This window comes from Sturnira hondurensis, unplaced genomic scaffold, assembly GCF_014824575.4.
Source record: "Sturnira hondurensis isolate 20B ecotype Veracruz unplaced genomic scaffold, ASM1482457v3 Scaffold0000167, whole genome shotgun sequence".
Taxonomy (NCBI): Eukaryota; Metazoa; Chordata; class Mammalia; order Chiroptera; family Phyllostomidae; genus Sturnira; species Sturnira hondurensis.
This window is the reverse complement of record NW_028072798.1, coordinates 7,085,113-7,105,657: the sequence shown is the minus strand read 5'-3', so window position 1 is coordinate 7,105,657 and position 20,545 is coordinate 7,085,113. Positions and strand designations below refer to the sequence as shown.

At 46.3% G+C, this 20,545-nt stretch overlaps 1 protein-coding gene across 1 annotated transcript in view; it reads right to left on the bottom strand.

Moving 5' to 3' along the window:
- SLC22A3 (solute carrier family 22 member 3) overlaps positions 1-20,545 on the bottom strand; it is a 74,399-nt gene that overhangs the window by 15,837 nt on the left and 38,017 nt on the right. Inside the window, exons 2-5 of the mRNA XM_037058919.1 lie at positions 19,540-19,643; positions 16,192-16,346; positions 14,529-14,697; positions 13,335-13,452 (exon numbers count right to left, since the gene is read on the bottom strand). Coding sequence (XP_036914814.1) covers positions 13,335-13,452; positions 14,529-14,697; positions 16,192-16,346; positions 19,540-19,643 — 546 coding nt within the window. The remainder of the gene's footprint in view (positions 1-13,334; positions 13,453-14,528; positions 14,698-16,191; positions 16,347-19,539; positions 19,644-20,545) is intronic.

Here is a 20,545-nt window from a genome sequence, read left to right as displayed (position 1 = left end):
ACATTTGTATCATTTCATCAACAGTTCTCATAGGGCAGTGGAATAATGAGGGATTTTACTTTCTTCTTTTTGGCTACAAATATTCTTTTAAAATTAAAATTGAAACCTATATGACTTTTTTATAATAAGGAAAAAAGTTCATAAATTTTAAATTAGACACTAGTGTATCTTTTTTGCTGTTGACTCATCATCTTTCTCCCCTTTTCTCTCTTAACAGAACCCCCACTGCACACATGCACACACACACACAATTCATCTTCTCGGGAAAGCTGACTATTTCCAGTTGTAGGGAAGCCTGATTGTCTAAGGCTCAGTCCATCCTCTCTGCAGTGACTGGACATGTGACCCACGCTGAAGCAGCGAGGAATGGACACGTGACCCAATTTGAACCAATGAAAAAAGAGCTTCTGGGAAGATCTTGCGTTGCTCTTACGTCAGAGATTCCCAAAGGAATCTTCTCTCTCTCTCTGCTCAGGGAATTAATGAGGTGATGGTGGGCTCAGACCCACCTCCACAGCCATCCTACACCCAGGAGAGAAGCCCCATAAAGTTGAGCTGCCCTGTCAGCAGAGTCCAGAGGGAGAAAGCCACTCTTGAGATTAAGACCCAATTCTGGCCGACTCAGGGCCCTTCTGTAACTTGAGAACTCCAGAGACATGAGCCAGGAAATGTGCTCATGGTCAAGGCCCAACTGAGATGCTGTTCTCGCACTTGTTGCCAAATGCAGAGTGATCTGGAGAATTCAGTCGAGAACAATGCTTTTTCTTTAATAACTCAGTATTTTAGGCAAAATAATTCTGTCTTGGATAAAATAATTGCTTCCGTACTCTGGTTCATGCAGCGAAAGCTATTTGGTATTCGTCTTAATTTCAAAGTTTGAAGATGTGACATCCGGATGTCACGTGACCACCGCCCTGCCGCAGCACAGGCGGAATGCGGAAGGTGCATCCTGCGCGGATGGACCGCGCGCAGCGCCGATAACCAGGGGAGGTCGCCAGGGCGGCGAAACCAGCCCTGCCTGCCCAGTGAATGAAAGGATTAATAGTACTTCCAAGCAAGTCAGCATGTTGCCAACTCGAGAACAAATCCAGCTGGTCTTTGATTTACTAGCGTGTTCTCCCCAGTGACACAGGTACTGTGAAAGATGACCCACTTTAGGGGTGTCCAAGGGCCCAGAGAGGCTACCAGCTGTGTCTTGGGCGGTCTCCGCCTGGTAAGGTTTTGGCCGCCCCTGTGCCCTGACGCCTGCTGCTGGCGACCTTTCCCAACTTCCAGCTCCATGTTCGGAAATTCAGCTGTGCTTATTCTCTATCAACCAAGGGTGGGCACATTTTACCTAGTCTGAGCCCGATACAAAAGAACAGAAATGCTATACCGAGTTATTGAATGTCCTTTTCAATTCGCTTTATTGAGATACATATAAATTACACCCAATAGAATTCGGGCATTTTAAGCGAACACGCGAATGAGTTTGGTGAATGTGTTGAGGTACGTAACCGCCGGCAGCATCATGATCTGGAACATTCCCACAACTCTAAAAAGTTTCTTGTTGTCTCTTCCCAGTCAATCCTCCCCCCAGACCCCTAAGCCTCTGGCCACGCCCACCTGCTTTCTATCATGACAGTGTTCCTCTTCTACAATTCCATATAAATGGACCTCACAGAGTGCTGCCTTCAAACTCTGGCACAGCCTTGCATTTGGCCATACATCTGTGTCACCTGTGGTTCATGCCCACCCTGACTTGGAGCGAAAGGAGATGGAAAATGCTTTTGGAGACACTTGTCAGTGTGGAGGCTTGTGAGCGGCAATGCTACTTGCAGAAAAAGGCTCTGCTCAGGGTCCGATGGCATGGGTCGCTCAGGGTCCGATGGCATGGGTCGCTCAGGGTCCGATGGCATGTGTCGCTCCCTTTTGTTGGCCTGGCCCCCATGTGCTCTCCCTGTCTCTTCCTGGTCTTACCTCTGCCAAGACTGTTTTATGTCAACAGGGATGTTCCCTCTGTCAAAAAGAGTACTTTATTCATCTTTCCTTGATTAATCCAACTCTGTTTACAATGCTTCCTGGTGTTTTTCTGAAACAGTTCTTCAAGTTGACATTTTAATTTAAATGGCCAAGAAAGAGAAAGGCATTATAAATAGCTCTCTGTTATAAATACGGTATTCAGAGCACCCCTGATGGGGACGGGTTTCTGGTAAGGAAAGACACCCCGCCGAGGTCAGGCCAGAGACAGCATATTTCACTCAGAGCATTTTATTGTTTTTTTTAGTGCAAAATTTTTTATTGAGTTTATGTGGGTGACATTGGTTAATAAAATTATATAGGTTTCAGGTGCACAGTTCTATAATGCATCACCCATATATTGTACTGTGTGTTCGCCACCCCACGTCAAGTCTCCCTCCATCTCCATTCATCTCCCCTTTACCCTCTTCTGCCTCCCCCAGCCCACTTTCCCTCTGGCGATCACCAGACGGTGTTGTCTGTGTCTTTGAGTTTGTTTCTTTGCTCACTGCCTTCACCTTTTCCGCCTGGCCTCCAACCCCCTCCCCTGTGACAGCTGTCAGTCTGCCCTCTGCCTCCGTGAGTCTGTCCCTTAACTCTGAGCCTTGGCTCCCTCACCAGTGGCGGCACTAGACTACCCCCGGGTCTTCCACACCAGCGTGGGGGGGCCAGAAGACGGCAATGGGGCCAGAATGGCCCAGGGACTGCTGTGGGGGACCCAGGTCCCCCCGCCCACCTCCTCCTGGGGGACCCACTGGTCAGACAAGAGTCAGTGACGGTAGGCCCAGGAGTCAGCACCTGACACCACCGAGCTGCGGCCTGCCTCTAGGTGGCAACCGTGCTGCCTCTCATCCAGAAAAGAGAATTCGCCAAATTACCCACAGTGCTTTGGGAAGGTTCACACACCTCCTCATACTTTAAAACAAGAGTAGATAAAACAGTTACCATATAAGAGCTCGTATGAGAAAGAACTAGCCATATCAAAATGATCATCAGTATTTAGGGCCTATTGAAGTAGTTAAAAATAAGCCCTGTGGTCATCCAATGAAAACAATGTGAGTCACTCACATGTGTTAGTTTAAACTTTCTAGAAGCCACATTTTTTTAAAGGTTAAAAAAATAGGCAAAAATTAGCTTTGGCTGGTGTGGCTCAATGGATTGAGTGCCAGCTTGCGAACCAAAGGGTCACCAGTTCGATTCCCAATCAGGGCTCATGCCTGGGTTGTGGGCCAGGTTCCCAGTAGGGGGCGCACAAGAGGCAACCACACACTGATGCTTCTCTTTCTCCCTCTGCCTCTCTAAAAAATACATGAATAAAATCATTTAAAAAACAGGCAAAATTAATTTTACTACATACCATGTAATCCAGTCTACCCACAACGTTACCATGTCAACGCATGACCCATATGAAATCATCACTGCGACAGTTTCTGTGCTTCAGGTGACACAGCACCACTAAAGTGCCTGAGCAGCTGGCGCTCACAGCCCAGCTCAGCTCCCACGGCCCCATCTCAGGGCTCCAGGGATGCCTGTGGCTTCTGTGTTGGACTGAGCGGGTGGGCTGACCTTGGGCCCCGCCAGCTCTTTCGTTAGGATGAAGACTCTGCACGGATGCTCCCTCCTCCCCAGCACAATGGGTGGGCCACCCAGAAGAGCGAAAGGGCCTCTCTTTGGAGGTCCCAGGAGGGCCCCAAGGGCAGCCGCAGTCTCAGCAAAGCTTAACGGGCTGCAGCTGTGGGTCAAGCGTTGCAACATTTGTTTCTTAAAAACAAATCTGACAGGGTTTTTTTTTTTTTGCAGGGGTGGGTCATAGGAGAGGTGTTAAAACAGATGAAAGAAAGAAGAAAGCGCACTCTGAGTTCTAAAACTTCCCCAGAAGACCACTCTGCACCGCGTCAGGCCCCGACGTGGGAGCTGGGTCTGTGAGCGGCTGGGCTTCATCTCCATTTGTTCTGTGCATCTGTTAGCAAGATGTGTCCCAAGGCAATCGCTTCTTTGCTTTACACCATTTTGCCTTCCGAAAGGTGTCACAGAGCCACCCAGTGTTTGGACACAGGCAGAAACCTGGGCTCCCTGACAAGCAACATCCTTATCACCATTTCTTTTGAGTCTTCTGGATGCTCCTGAAGGATTTTAACAAGAACACGGTCTTTGACAAGACAGTGATAGACCGTTACCATGTGGCCTTCCTCTGCACTGGCCGGGGGTCGGCCCCCATGTTCTGTTACCTTTGTCTTCCCAGGCATTCAGGGGCCTGCAGGACATCAGGAGCGACATGGTGACTTTGTCCAGTTACGTTCCTGGTAGGGGCTTTCTGCCTGGGCCTGGGAGCGCCGGCAGCCCTCTCTGGCCAGTCAGACACCCCCCCAAGTGCCCAGGGCCATGGGGGTGGGGAGTCCAGGAGAGTACTCTTATAGAGCCCTCAGGTGGGGCCAGCTGCCAGCCGCGCTTCTGCTGGTCTTCTCAGGAAACAGGGTCCCGCTCCTCTGCCTTCACACCGGGTCTCCCCGGGCACGGCCCCCCGGCACGCTTCATCAGCTGTGCCCACAGGCGTCTTTCTCTCCAGGGTGCTCTGTCCGAACCCCTGTGCAGAGCTGGTTCTGGCCTGCTGGCCATGCGTGGAGAGGCCTGGATGGCCTTGGCACCCCTTCCATTTCTAGGACGTTCCCCAGCTTTGTCCCCATGGGCACAGTCTTCTTCCTGCTCCCAGTCCACCCGGAAGTGCGGCCTCTGACTGGGAGATGGGTCTTATTTTTTCCATAGGAACTTTAAATTGTTTATGTTTCGATCAAAGTATTATTTATTTTTCAGCAGGCATAAACACAAAATTTGGGGGCAATCATACTTTGAACCCAAAAGCATTTTTCTTCTGAAGTCGGTGTTTCACAGAGTGAAGCCTGTATTCCTAATAACTTTGTTTTTCTTTAAAAGCGATCTGCCATGGTACTCATTGGCACTGTTTCCCAACTATTTTCGGTTCTCCACCTCCTGGCCCCCCATTACGGGGCCGTGACAGGATTGCACTTCTCGCTTCTCATCCCCTGGCGATTGGATGGGGCCCCCTCCCCAAATCTGCCAGGAATTTGTGAGCATTTAATTGCTGCCGCAAGACCCTCGGAGCACTTCCGGGTCTACAGTGGCCCAGGTGGCGGCAGGGAAGACAGCCTGGTGTAAAGTGAGGAGACTGTGACGTAAAGGGGGCCCTGTCCCCAACCCGTGTGGCACAGACAAGAGTTAATCCTTTGTTGTTTCAAGCCACCAAGATTTTGGTACTGTGTGTTTTACACACACACACACACACACACACACACACACACACCCTAGCATATCCTGAGTGATAAAAACTCTGTAGATCCCCCAAGTTTATTTAAAAACCCTGTAATCTACACCTTTTTCTTGGTAGAAATTCATTACATTAAGTACCACGGTTCTCTTTTGAAGTAATTAAGCCAAGACTGATTTAAATTTGGGAAAATTGCCATTTTTATGATTTTATCTGTTTCTTAGAATTAATAAGTCCTTTAGATAAGATGACCCCAGTAAAACTAAATTTCTACAGCATGTTAAAGGAACAGGCACTAATCAGACGATCGCAGGAACAAACCATGAGAGCAAGACTGCGCAGAGAGAGCTGGGCTAGAACTGCCTTCCGCCGAAGCCTGGAGCTCAGGGCGTGCAGTGGGCCCAGGCAATGAAAAAGTTAACCAACCAGATTTCAGCCCCCGCGTGGGATCTGATGCAGGTGTGGGTGGGCCTAAAACGTGTGATCGCCTTGCACATTTACGAGGTTTGCTTATGCACATCACCTCCATGGAAGAGGTACGGGGGGGCAGGCATTTTCTCAGACAGTGATTCTCAGTTTCCTAAAGAACCACTTGATTCTCTTTGGGGAACATTCCTATCCGTTCTGCGTTTGCGTCACTGATGCTGGGCTTGGACTGGGGCTCCCCTTTATTCCAAAGAAGAACAGTTAGAGCACGAAGTCCATAATTGGAGGGTGCTTCAGAGGTCGAGTAGTACGGGGGGTGCCTACTAACAAAAGCATGTTCATCTTTTAGGGCTGAGGGTGTGAAGACGGCTGTGGGTGGGTGTGAATGAATCTGAGCTCTGAGAGGCTCCTTCTCCAGACCTGCAGCCACCTGGAGCTGCCTGGGTCTGCTGGGTTTCCTTAAAAACAGTCGACAGGATTTAGGTTGTAACCAATTTAGAAACAAACACTTGGTACCTAATGAATCTGCGTATTAGATGGTGCCATGAAAATAGGCCCAGTATCAAGACATATAAAGTTCCAAAAATGTGTGTAAGTAGAGTACTATTAAATGAATTCTCAGCTCCAAAGGTCCATCTTAAGTTTGGTATATGAAGTGTGCTACCATTTTTACGCATTCAGGAATATGCCAAATGACGGCGAACGTGGCGGCACGCACGTTGCCGTGCGCATTTTTGTGTGTCGTTTGCAGGCTTCGTTGGCAGAGTGGACACCATTCTCTGTGTGCAGTCCGAGCGGGAAGACTGGCCCCGTAAGGGAAAGTGCCGCTCGGGTTTCCAGTGGCTTCCTTCCCACATCCTGCAGCATCGTCTAGGCCGGCGCCTTCCCACTCGCAACTCAGCTGCTGTGCTGGAGCCCATCAGGCCCTCCCGGGCCCTAAGTTATTCCTCTGGATCTTTTTAAATAAATCCCATGCAGACAGTTCTCCAGTCCCAAGTCTGGGATAATTATTGCAGTCCCCAGAGACCATATAGCGTATCATGGGACTAGAACACAACCCAGCCCTCATGGGCTGCGTGGAAGCCAGGACCACGATGTGGTTCCTCTTTTGGAGGAATGAAAACTATGTTTATCAAAATCCCCCTTGGAAGGGGAATGTCAGAAACAGACATTCTCAAAGCTGGAAAGTCCCCCTCTGCGACAGACAACACTGGTGTTTGTGTGATGGTTACACGAAGACACAGACTAGCTGGCCGCCGGTGAGAGTTGGAAATCTCTCTGGTAGCCAAGGCGATCTCCAGCTTAGCCCGGCACTGTCTAGTGAGCTTTTAATCTCTTCCGTTTTGGAACTACATCCAAGAGTGGGACCATTTAGGTTGATGACGATGTCTGTGGGATGAGAAAGTTCAAGTGCCAGTGCCTGATGTTGCCTCCACGTGTCGCCATGGGAAGTCGCCATGGGAACTGCCCACGAGCATGCGCGTGCACGGGTATCAGTGTATCATCGGGAACAAACTCTCCTCTGCTTGTGACTGTGGGGCTAACGGTTTTTCCACTTTATGATGGTGAAAATGGGATACCCATAAAAATTATGAGACAGCCAACACTTTACTATTAAATAGGTTTTGTGTTAAATGATTTTGCCCAACTGCTGCCCAGTAGGAAGTGTTCTGAGCTTTCTAAGGTGGGCTAAGCTAAGCCGTGATGTTCAGTAGGCTAGGAGTAAAGATGCATTTTTGACTTGTGATATTTTCCACTTACGATGGGTTGATGGAGGCAGACATAACCCTGTTGTAGGTTGGGCAGTATCTGTACTCACCCTTTAATAAGTTGTACATCAGCTATGAACAATGAACTCTGTAGGAGTGTCATGAAAATAAGGAAACTACAATCAACCTTACTGGTCTTACAGGCGAACAGAGCACACCCACTATCACTAAAAAATACGGGCATATTCGGTTCTGTCGTATTAGAAGCTCTTTGTTAGCTAGAGCTGTAACCTACAATTTTCCACGAACATATTCCATACAAAGAGACGAGGTCGGGGAATGCAGGGGAGAGGAAGGGATCTCAGGATTAGAGCTTTTAAAATCCTTTTAAAAAACGAAGACAAAACTGCTGCTACAGTGACTCCCACAGTTAGTGCTGTTCTGCAGTTGTGCGAGGTAAGTGACCAGGGCTGTTTGGCCAACATATGGGTTGACTACTGATGAGTAATGCTGCATAACACTCACCAGCCTCACTGGCATAAAGTAATAAGCACTCCTTTAGCTTGCACGCTTATGGGCTGGCTGCAAGAGTGCCGGTCCAGGTTTGGGGGAGCTCTGCCACAGCAGCTTGGCTCCACATGCCTCTGTCCCCTCTGGGGCCAGCAGAGGGACTGGAGAATCCTCTCAAGATGACAGACAAAGGGCAGAGGTCAAACCAAACACACAAGCGCATTTCAAGGCTACTGCATCACATCTGACGACCTACCACTGGCCAAAGCAACTGACATGACCAAGCCCAAGGTCAAAGGGCAAGGCATACACTCCATCCACCATGAGAACAAACCCAGTTACATCGCCGTGCTCAACGTCCAAGGAGCCAGGAAACATCGTTGCCCGATGGAAATGAGGGGGATGTGAATATTTCAAACAATAACCTAAGCCACCACAACCCGGTGTCATCCAGACAACCAAAACTGTCGAATCTCTGAAGCCTCCTCTGGCCACAGAACCAGGGCTAGGTGTCCAAGTGACTCCTTCTTCCACATCAGGTAGCTACCTCATGTTTCACATGCTCTGACCCTTTCCAGGTTTTCCACATAATTTCCCATGTGCTCAGCCTACTTGCCTTGTTTGCACTGGTTTTTTATTCGGGGCTTTTCCTTCCGGTGAATCGCACTCACACCACTGGTGTGTACAGAGAGCCTGGTGCTCTGATCACCTGCATCTCTCCTTGCTGGCTATCTCCTCAACACCATCACAGGCCAGCCAGGAACTTTGGCAAATGAAAGCAGCCAGACAGAGAGCCGGGGGTTATTCACCCACGAGATGAGTACCACCCATGGGAAACGTAACTGATATTGTTTACAGGACAACCAACTCTCAGAATAATCTGCCTGGTTGAATGTTGGACCAGATCCACTGTACATATTTTCTTCTGTTAAAATTGAAAACAAACAAAGATCAGCTTTGAAAACTCCCTGAGCAGACAAATCCAGTTTAATCACACAAACAATGCTTTATTTAGCTTATTTTGTGAGGCCAACTTGACCTGTGCCATTTCTTGCTTATGCCTCTGGAAATTATAAGCAAAACTTGAACTGTTCCTTACGGCTGAAACGCCATCACTACTGACCAATTCCCCATCAGTTCAGAAAATTCAATATTATACCCAGTCAATGAGAAGAGCGCATAGCCACGGACAAGAGCAGTAGTTATCTGAGTCACCAAACTGAGTCACCTTCTCTTGATGAAAGATGCTTTATCTCAGTATAGCCCTGAGCCTCATTTCCTGTTTCCAGTTTGCAACTGTCTTTCTGTTGTGTGTTCCAGAAACTTTTACTAATTACTACTTGTGATGAATTAGTGATGGCTAATTATTAATTACTAAACCGATTCATCAACTTCACTTTGGCTATTTCTGGACAGCTGGCATTTCCTACATCTTCCTTCCCTCCACTAGAGGCCAGTGGATTGGTGACCCAGCTGGTAGTGAATTTGGGGTGTCTGCTGCAGTTTGGAGCATCCTTGGGTCACTTTAGGCTCTCGGTTCCCCTACAGTACACCAGGACCTCTGGTGCCAGCAATGGGACAGGCTGGGGTGGGGAGGTCGCTGAGGCTCTTGTGACAGGAGGGGAACTCAGAGCTGCCAGCTTTCTGGGACGGCTTTGCATCCAAGCAGATTCGAATTCATCCCCACCTTCCGTACAATCTGTGATGTGCACCCTCAGCCCAAGGTAGGAACTGGAGAGGTCGTGAAGGATGAGGTGATTTTATAGGGTGATAACTTCTTCCAAAGTGAGGATGTACTGGGAAGACATTCTGTGAAAAGCAAGAGCACAGGGTCATGGGCCTTGGGCCTCGGGGTCCCTAAGGTTATATCTAGAGGGTGGGGACACGAGCCAAGGCCATGAAAGGACTCGGTGGGGGTTTGAAGTGACCATGTAAACAGAAGGTTTCAAGGTGAGCCTAACATGGACCTGGGCAGTAGTTATTTGAGTCACCCAAACAGAAGTATCTGATATCATTTCACAAAATGATAATGGAATCCTGCTTCGATGCTGGCGCTGGCGCCTGCACACAGTGTCTGTGCCCTGGCCTGGTTTCCGAGTCCAGCAAGGTGGCGTTCTGCGCACCGCTGTGCTCTGTGGCAACATCAGGGTCTCGGAAGTAGAAAACTATACTTCGGCCTATAACTCAGCTATTAGTCAGGTGTTCTGAGCTGAAATAGTAATTCCTTTTGTTTTTGAAGACAGTACTTTGCTTTCCGGCTTATGTTGTGCAATGAAAAGGGGCTGGGGATGCATAGGTTTCGTTAGAAGACATACGTTTAAAAAGCTCAGTGTGCCCTTTGAGAAGTGGGTGGTTCCAAGGGTGAGACTGAAACTTACAAGATGAGCATGGAAAATCTCGCCATGCCTGTGGAACAGCAAGGCAGCTCCTGGGGGTGTGGCAGAGAGACCCGGGAACCAACAGGGGTGAGCCTCGGCTGCCAAAGACGGCAGTGTGAGCATTGATAAAGATGATAACAAAAACTGCAGCGGATCGAAATCTATGCTGTATATTCAAATCCAGGAATTCATAATGAGGCTTCAAACCCACAACACACAACACACTGGTCCCTTTGGGGAGGACGGGGGTAGGCAGTTCATTCTGAAAAGAAAAAATTATGCTTGTACCCTGCTCTTTCTATTGGAACTGCATGTCATAGTCACTGAGCAGCTGATGGGAGAAGTTAGTCCTGATATAAGTATCCAGTGAGTAACACATGAAGAAATCCTGTTAAAATGAGACACTACCATTTTGCACCATCTGATGAATTAATAAATGCAGGCAATGATGACTGGTGGCAGCTAACATCACGAGAAGAGACAGGCAGACACTAAGTGTCTCTTCATGGAAATGTATGCAGTCACTAAGATGGGGTCTTGCCGAAAATCCAGCCAGAAGCCAATTAAAGCACTAGAACTAACCGCCACTTTCTGGGAAGAGACACGTCATAGGATCCTCAGAGATCCAAGCAATGAAATTTAGATCTCAGAAAATGTTACAGTAATAAAGCCCCCAAAGGGTATTCCTCACCCCCAAAGTTGCAAGAAAAAAAATTCAGGAACCTATCAAGACCAAAGAGGCTTATCAACCAATCACAATATAAAAAAGCCATTTGTCCTAATTCAAACACACAGGGGTAAACACCCTAAGACAGTCGAGGAAGCAGCGAATTGGAAACACTGACTTGGTAATTCCATGTGAAGAAATTATGGTCATTTAAAAATGGTGATATTGAGATTATTTCTGTATTTTATCTTTTATCTCCACAGCCATCCCAATGTGCCCTTATGACACTGGCCATCAGGCCTAACAGCTGGATCCAATGTGTGACAATTTGTATTCAACTGAATACTCTTCGGCGCTTGTTCAGCAGGAGCCTGAGACGGAGCACACGCTTCCCCAGAGACAGTAACTGCCTGTCGGTTTCTATTCTGTAGGTAGGATCGGAACGGGGCGAGGTGAGAGGTGGGCTGCCGGGGACGAGACTCGTCATCGGTGGGGACGACAGTGGTGGAGTACAGAAGACTGAGACTGGGCCTGAGCTGCTTGTTGCTGGCTCTGGGTGACGTGCATAAAGAGATACATTAAATCTTTTTCTCTTTTTGAATATGTTTGAAATTTTCCATCATAAACTTGTTTAAGCGAGTGAAGTGAAGACTCACTGGAATAACAAAAGCAGACACATTCAACACCAGACTCGGCTTCCGTAACAAAATGCCAACAGTGGCCACTGGGATGCCAGAGTGAATGCCTGAGGGAGGCTGGAGTCTGACTTCAAACAGGGATTATCCGTCAGCCTCGAGTGGGAAGGTGCTGGAAGCTACTGCATTGGAAGCGCATGATCTCTGACAAGGACCACCATGTGGGGCTTTGACCTCCCTTCCTGTAGGAGTGACCTCCGCAGTGCTCATGAACTGGAAGCAAATCGGTGGGTCCGCAGCAGTGGCCTTGAACTAGACACTCATAGGATGTGCCACAGCAGCTGCTCTGGGAACCACCCTCAGGCCTCTTAGCCACTCATGAGAACCCAGGACATACCTGGTTAACGTACGTTTTTATCTCATAAGCCAGCACACACAACTGTTTTGTGCATGTCTTAAAACCTTTGAGTTGGTTCTTACACATGCTTAGCTCTGGGATGACATGTGGAATGTCTTCAGGATACTCATGAATGAATAGAGAAAATATTCACTTGACTCATAAAATTGAGTACAAATGTTCACACAGTGGACCCAGCTATAAAGACCGATAGTTAATGGGATGAGAGAGAACCTGGGAAGCAGTGGAATATCTTTTCCCCAAATGGAAAGGACACAGCTCAACCCAAAGAACAAGGACCCACTAGTCTTAGTGGTTAGAACAGACCGCACTTTATCTGTACCATACACTTTAGGATCCATAAACCTCAAGGTCCGTCATTCACCTACTTCCAACAGGGACAAGAGTGGCCACTGCTGGCAGCTGAGTGCAAGAGTGAAGAAGACGGCAGAAACCAGACGTGGCTGACCGTGTTCTGGGGGCCGGAGAGGGACCACTAAAGCCAACGAAACCTTGATGCTTATTAGAATGCTTCTATCAAAATGAACTGGATGCTATGAAGAAAACAATATTAGCACCCCAATATTCTTAACGGTGTATATCAAAGAGTCACAGTTTCCCCAAGTTCTTCTCTAATGCACCTTCTGTTATATATAACCCTTCCATTACTCTGCATTCACTTCAGTCTTTGCAACTACGCAAGGCCATCTATTTTTATATGCTATTCTCTCATTATTCGGGGCTTGCTCCAAATATACTGGGATGTGTATGTCTTCAGCTGTTTATCAAATCTTCCAAAGGACAAATAATGAGCTTTTAATGCTGCCAACTTATCTTGCAACAGTGATACAGAGGCACCTAAAAGCCTTTGCTGGGGAAAGGAAGGAAAGAAAGAAGGAAGGAAGGGAGAAAGGGAAGGAGGGAGGAAGCAGGGAGGGGGGAAGTAGCATAGCCAGCAGCTGTACAGTAAGTCCAAAGGCTGAAATATTACATTCTTGTTCAAGTTCTAGTTCAAACGGACAGCACTTCTGAGACTAAATTTGAAGACAAAGCTTTAGACTAAATTGAATGTCAAGAAAAGATTTATAGATTGTCCTATTACAATGAATGAATGATTAAATACAATGGGGCCTACTGTCAGTAAAGTATAATAATCCAAGTAACTTGGTGCCACCATTAAGCTATGGACTAAGTGACCAATGAACCGCAACTATAATGCTATTACAACTTCACCAACGAAAAATAACTTAGTCCAATGTCTGATAACACACGAATAAGTGATCTACTCATCCACCATAACAACCCTTGTTACAAGCGATAAATAAAATTACCTCCGAGTAATTGGGCGAGAGATATTTCCCATTGCACTTGGCCATGTTCCTCAGAATTTTCAGGGCTTCATCACCCTTCTTCCGAGTAATCAGCCAGCGGGGAGATTCGGGAACCGCCCTGGCAAGATGGAAGCATTTCTGAGTCATGAGTAGGAATTTCAAAACCTAAACTTTCACAGCTCGAGTGTCTCTAACAAAATGAATCTCAGAACTAGATAAAAGTGTAGGAGAATCTTTGAGTTTAGAATGGGCTCTCAGAAATACGGATTATCTTTGCAAGTTGATTATGGAAGGAAAAAAACACTCACTTGGTAATTGGGTCATTGCTCACAATAAAAATAATTAAACATCACATTGCTCTTGCAGCAGGCTATCCTAGGATATAGCGTCCTCAATTACACATGTGCAAAGAACTGGGATTCAGTGAGCATTCAGGAAAAAGTTAGGAACCCAAACTATATAAACTGATTTGGCCACATACTTGGAACAGACTGACAGCTGTCAGAGGGGTGGGGGGGAGGGGAGGAGACTGGATGAAAGAAGGTGAAGAGATCGGGCAAAGAACAGAGATGCAAAACCCATGGACACAGGCAGGTAACAGTGCGGTGAGGGCCTGGGGTGGGGGGAGGGCTGGGTGGAGGTGGGCAAAGGGGAGGACATCTGTAATAGTGTCAACAATAAAAATAAAATTAAAAAATTAAATTAGAGGAATGATTAAAATATGTTCATGCCATTAAGAGTCACACACACACACCTGTAGCTTTTCGATTACTTTTCTCATATCCTTAACATTTCCCTATTCCTCAGAGCATTTCTGAGCAATATTAATTTGCTTTAAAATATATACAGAGAATCAAATCAATCTCACTGCATTTATTTGGCACTAAAATACTGTCAGATACAGTTTTTTGCCTTGTAATTTTCATAAAGATATTACAAAATAACACATAATTAACACTCTATTTAGAATTTTGTGTTTTGGTATTTTATTAATTTTAATAACCACTAGTCAAATAATCAATGAATAATCTCTATCAATTTTTCAAATTCTCTAGAAATTCCCAAAGCCCGCGGACATTCCGGAGATGTTAGGAAAGCTCCTTGACTGTTTTCTTGTTCATGTTGGTTTGGAAGCACAGATTCTACACTTCCGTGGAATAAGAATAAGTTCAATAATGATGCAAACCACATTACCAGTAATAGAGGAGGAAGAGAAAGTTGGGCAGCGTTATGGCCAGCTGGATCCCCTGCCAGTTAGGGATAAAGTAGGCGATTCCAGGGAGAATTATGATTCCAAGGGTGAAAAACATCTGAATCACGATTCCCACAATCCTCCTCTGCTTCGAGCCGACGATTTCCGTCACTGAAGGAAAACAAACACAGAAGTCAGAGAACCTCAGGGTCAGCTCCAAAATAAACAGGCAGAGGCACTGCACCTGTGACATCCATCTGTGTTTCTAGAATCCTAGAGAACCCTCCAAGACGCCAGGCTCCCGCACAGGCGGACACGGTGGAGCTGTGTTTCCCAGGCGACTCGGGCAGGTGCTGTAAGGCCTTCCCTGTGGGTCACGGGCGAGCATTCGAGCTCCCTGTACACATGGCCCAGCATTCTTCTGGGCACGCAAAGAATGCAGGTGTCGGTTTTAAGGAAGCTTCCGTGACGGCCATCTTGGAAGGTCATTGTAATTAGGAGAGCGTAACTATAATACACCTGCTAGATTTGATCACTGATCTCTAAAGAGATGCACATTATAGTCCCCCTAGGAGACTCAGCATGAATATTAGACTCTGTAAATCATTTTTCACTATCATAAGATCATTTCTATCAAATGATAATTCTCTCTAGAGGGTTGGACTTTTCAAATGTGTGACATTTCTTGAAAAACCCCATGGGGAGCATCATTCTTGGCATCCTCCCTCCTCCCCGTCGCTTACTAATCGGTTTCTACTCTCTTCTGATCATTCTGGGATATGCTCTTCTTCCTGCCCTCAGGTCACAATTTCTAAAATTCTCTATACTTGGGTCTCCCGAAAAATGCTTCGTATTTCAAAGTTATTCCTTCTGCGCCAGGCAGCGACAGTCAATCCTTCTAACACTCTCCCTCCCTTCCTGTCCATAAGAAGACTTTCCGTCTCCAAAGTGGGTCCTCCTTGGGGAGGAATTGCCTAGCATCTCAGAGGAGAACAGGCGCCCAAAGATCTGGGGTGATAATTAAAGAGGAGTATTCAAATTCCCCTGATCACAAATCCACCACGAATTTTAGAGTCGGTGCCCCGCCTCGACACCACGGGAAATTGGGCCAAAGATAGCAGCCAGGACTTCCCCGTAATATGAGCAAAGAGCAAGGGGAAGGCTTTCTTCCTTTCGCACCCAGAAGGTCAAACTTTCTAGTTACGGAAGATAGCAAAGGTTCCCAAATGAACTTCTCACTTGCCGCTCACATCTCTGGCGTGGTGAAGAGTTCTCCACTGATAGAGAAGGAAAAGAACACAGGGGTGTCATCTTAAACTGTGTCGAAGAAATACACAGAAAGGTCTTTAAACGTGTTTCAAGGAACTATTGAATTTTAATAAAAATTAATCTCTAAAAAAGAAAAGCAAAAAAATCATGGGAAAACAGTATGGTAGTGGTCACCCCACTATTCTGTGATGTGCCATATTTGGTCCCCAAAGTAAGGTGGCCTTTCAACTCCTAAAGAGTCAGAATCTTGCCCCTGTACCCCGCTATCTGCAGAAATACTTACCGTCGCCACATGAAGCCTCGCCATACCTGCACAAGGAAGGCTGACTAGCCCGCACTTCTTACCCCCCTAACCCTGGTCCCTTTAGTAGACAAAGAGATGTGGCAATGTCTTACCAATCACGTAGCAAGTAATCCATGTCCCCTTTCCGAACACGCCTTGCAAGAAGCGGAAGACCACGAAGACAGGGAAGTTTGGTGCAAATGCTACCACCACACCGGTGACACCAACACCGAAACAGGATATTAAGTAAATGACTATTCGGCCGTACCTTTGTGAGAAGAAGAGAGGAAGGATCACCCTAAACATTATCTCCAATGCCATGAAAAAGACTACCAGTCTGAGTGTTGTTAAAAGAGGCTGGCCCTGGCTGGTATAGCTCAGTGGATTGAGTGCGGGCCTGCAAACCAGATGATCGTGGTTCGATTCCCAGTCAGGGCACATGCCTGGGTTGCAGGCCAGTTCCCAGCAGGGGACTCACGAGAGGCAACCATACATTGATATTTCTCTCCTCTCCCCTTCCCTTCCCCTCTAAAGCTAAATAAATAAAATCTTTTAAAAAAGAAGCTGAAGGACAGATTTTGGGGTACATTTCTTAACTTCACCAAGACTGGAGTTTCATGTGTTTGCTTCTGTTGTTCTTTTCATATATTCAATGAGGTCTGTCCAGAAAAAGTCCAGCCATTGTTAACAACAAAAATGGTTTGCATGACATCAGTGTAACTTGGTGGCCATGGAGAGCAGACTGGAATGCACATGTGTGAACAATGACGACCTCACTGTACTAGTCAGTGGGGGCAGTACACACTGTTGAGTGAGCTTGTGTACTGTGTGGCTGTCACATTCAAAGTGACTGAGCCAGTAGAGCAACGATTCTGCATCCAATTTTGCGTTAAGCTTGAACATTCCTCCCCAGAAACTATGTGGATGATCCAGAAGGCTGCAGCTGTGGGTAATCTCTGCAATGCACCCACTCATACATCACGTCTCATGCAGCTTTTTGGAGAAACATGAAATCACCCAGGTGACTCCTACAGCCCAGATTTGGTGCCCTGTGACTTCTGACTTTTCCCAAAACTAAAATCAGCTTTGAAAGGGAAGAGATTTCAGACGAGTGATGAGGTTCAGGAAAATACAACGGGACAGCTGATGGCAATTGGGAGAACTGTGTGAGGTCCCAAGGTGCCTACTTTCAGGGGACTGAGGTGTCACTGTCCTGCGGACAATGGTTTTTGTATCTCGTATCTTCTCCAAGAAACATCTCTATCTTTCGCATTGCACAGCTGGATACTTTCTGGACAGACCCATCTACCTGGATCTCTTTTCCATAGAAGGTTTGGGCTGCGGTCTCATTTCCTAGAGTACACACACACACACACACACACACACACACACATACAGGGTCCAGCCTAAACAATGCCTCTTTTTATTACAAAATTATAGGCATGTCATTCTGTAACATAACAATATCACCCTCAAGCACAATGCATGATATTTAGGTGAAATGGTCAAGTCAAAACTACAAATCATGACACCCCACCCACCCCACCCATATTATTATCTCACCCACCTCACTGAAGCAAGCATCACTTCTGCCAGCCCCTGCGTGTGTGTGCCCCTCCACATGTGTATAGGTGTGTATTTTCGACCTTTCCACAGTGAGGCTGTGGTCAGAGGGTCAGAGGAGACACTAATAAGAAAGCTCTGTATAAAGTTCAGGCCAATGCGATTTGCCCCTACATTTTGTATTTCATTTTCCCCATTCACCGAATACAACTAAACACTTTAGAAAAAAAGAACAAGGTGTCCTGTGTGAAAAACCTGAGAATCCACTGTTAAATGGTTCTGCAGGGTTGTGCCAAAGTCTGGGCTGGAGAAAGTTTATCATCAATGACTTTTAAGGGACTTGACATGATCATACTTTCCCCTAGGAATGTCCACCAAATTCACATACACATCATCTTGCTTTAGTCAGCAAAGTCGAGATGGAAGTAGGCCCAGTTTTTAAATTCACTCCCTGCCCTTCCCACAGATATACCGCCTGTTAAGCTGTTTGTTTTCCTTTCTGTCAGAGACATAAAGAAGAGAAGGAGCTAACAGATGGCTGGCCCTGTCGGGGCAGAATCACTCGGGGGTCTGTCCTCCCCCAAGGACAAGGCCATCTCCGAGGATACACGCCGTCTCCCCCAGGAGTGCAGTTAGGAACACTGTGCCTCCTTCCATCAAGTCACTTTGCTTTGAAGACATGGCTACGGATTGTGCGAGAGAAACACACAGCAGAAGAAAACCTATTGTTTAAATTAAGCAGAGTCAAAACAAAATTAAAGAAATATGTGCTAAAAATACATAACTCAACTCCAAATTGTAGCCAGCCAAGAGAGAAAACGCTATGTCAGGGAGATTTAAAAAAATAAAAGAAGAAGAATTGGCAGGGCTAGAAGTAGAAACAGTGGAAAAACACATAAATACAGGAAAGCGCATCAGACACCAAGGGTTAAGGAGAAAGTCACATGCAGACGGGGATTATGGGGACAGCAAGAGAAACCTCAGAGACAGACGAAGGGTTGGAGGAGGAAACCAAGGGCCCCGCCCACGTCGAAGTCCCGGTCTGGTCAAACTTGGATCACCAGCTGCAGGGTGTGGGGCGTGTTGCTGTCTCGCACTCACTCAGTCATTGCTGTGGGCAGCTGTCTAGGATGTACCCTTAGCACTGCCGGCTGCAAAAAGGGTTGAAAGGACCTGCCCAGGCTGGGCTAGAGGGACCGGAGCAAAATTAAGCCAGGTGTGGTCAAGGGCCAGAGCTTCCTCTCCCTGTCCTAACGAGTATGGAGGGAATTGTGAAATTACTACAAGTATTTTCATAGTTAGAATGGGGATGAAGGAACAGCTAAACAAGAACATGTCAGCTAACACCAATCATGTCTGAAACGGGGATACTGGAATGGGAAGCATGACTTTGAATGTGTACAAGCTCTGTGTCTGCCATTAACTGGTATATTGGTGAATGTTAAATAAAGAAAACTCTTTTAATGATTTTTGGAAAACTTTTCTTTGCAGTTTTAAATCTGTAGAATAAAATACATGGTTTGTTATTTTTCAATTAAATGGACCAAAATTGGAAGGGGCTGACCTATGACCAAATGAGTCAAACCACAACCAGTGAGGGACTGAAGTGCAGGATGAACCCGCAGCGTCCAGCCCGCTGTCTGTCAGCCCCAGGGGGAGCCACTGCTGGCAGGTCTGGGCTTCCACACAGATGCCTTCAGACCCACCTATGCAGTTCAAGGACAAAGGAGACAGCCACAGTTTAAGAAGAAAAGAATTAGTCCAGTCAAACCAGTGTGAATGTCACGAGCAGAGGAATTAGCATTGCTGTCTGCATCTGGTAAGTCTATTTTTCTAATAGTCAACCCACGGTGTTTCATCTCCAAGCATGCACGTTGTGTTGTCATAGCAATGCCTACCTGTCTGCTGCGTAGCCTAAGGTGAAGGCTCCGGCCAGGAAGCCCAGGTTCAGGATGGCTTGTGTGAGGTCCAGCATCCAAGCGTTGACACACACGAGGTCAAACTGGAAGACAAAGAAGCACATGGAGGACGTGTGGCCATGCTTACACTCAAGGCACGTGACCTTATCTTGTGTGTAGGTCAGTGATCCTCACAGAGTTTTGCTCGTATCCTCCTTACATAAAATTTAAAAATCAATCACATGTGTTTTCACATTGATTTGTAAAAATTTTCCCTGTCACTTTCGCCAATGGCCAAGGGTATAATTTCTACTATGCTATAAATGCTGACATTGTCCAATAATGTCGCTATATCATTCTTTCAACCGTCTCCAGAGGAGTCCGAGCACCTCAGCCATTTGAAATCTACCACCACCTGCCGAAAACAAGTTCTTCAAATCTCTAACACTTGGCATCACGTCTTCTCCTCTTTCAATTCTTATTTTCTTTCTCGCATCCTTTAAACATAGTATTTTATGTGTCACTGTGTATTGTGTTCATAATGGTGAGGTAAACAAACATTATTATGGTTTATACCTTTGTATATAATAATGTACATAAATTAAGATTTAATTTTAAAGTTTTTCTATTTAAAAATCTAGTCTCTAAACATCAGAATGTTTTCTGATTAGCTTACAATTACAGCTACTTTTAGACCACAATGGATAAAAATGTAAGATACGGCGAATTTTGAACAGAACCATTACGCAAGAGTAAAATCTTGTTGGAACTGCTGCTTTCCATTCCAAGAATGTTAAGAAAATCTCACCCTTCCCAGTTAGTTCACGTACTCTGTGGATGAAGAATGCTTATTCCTAGAACCTATTAGGGCTCAACCTCAATTTCCTCAATTCTATTCTTTTTTTTATTTTTATAAATGTATGTGCCAAGAAGCTTGTCTATATGAAAAGGTGAATGGGAATGGAGAGGGTTCTGTTACTGCCACGTCACTCAATCCTTTTGCTTC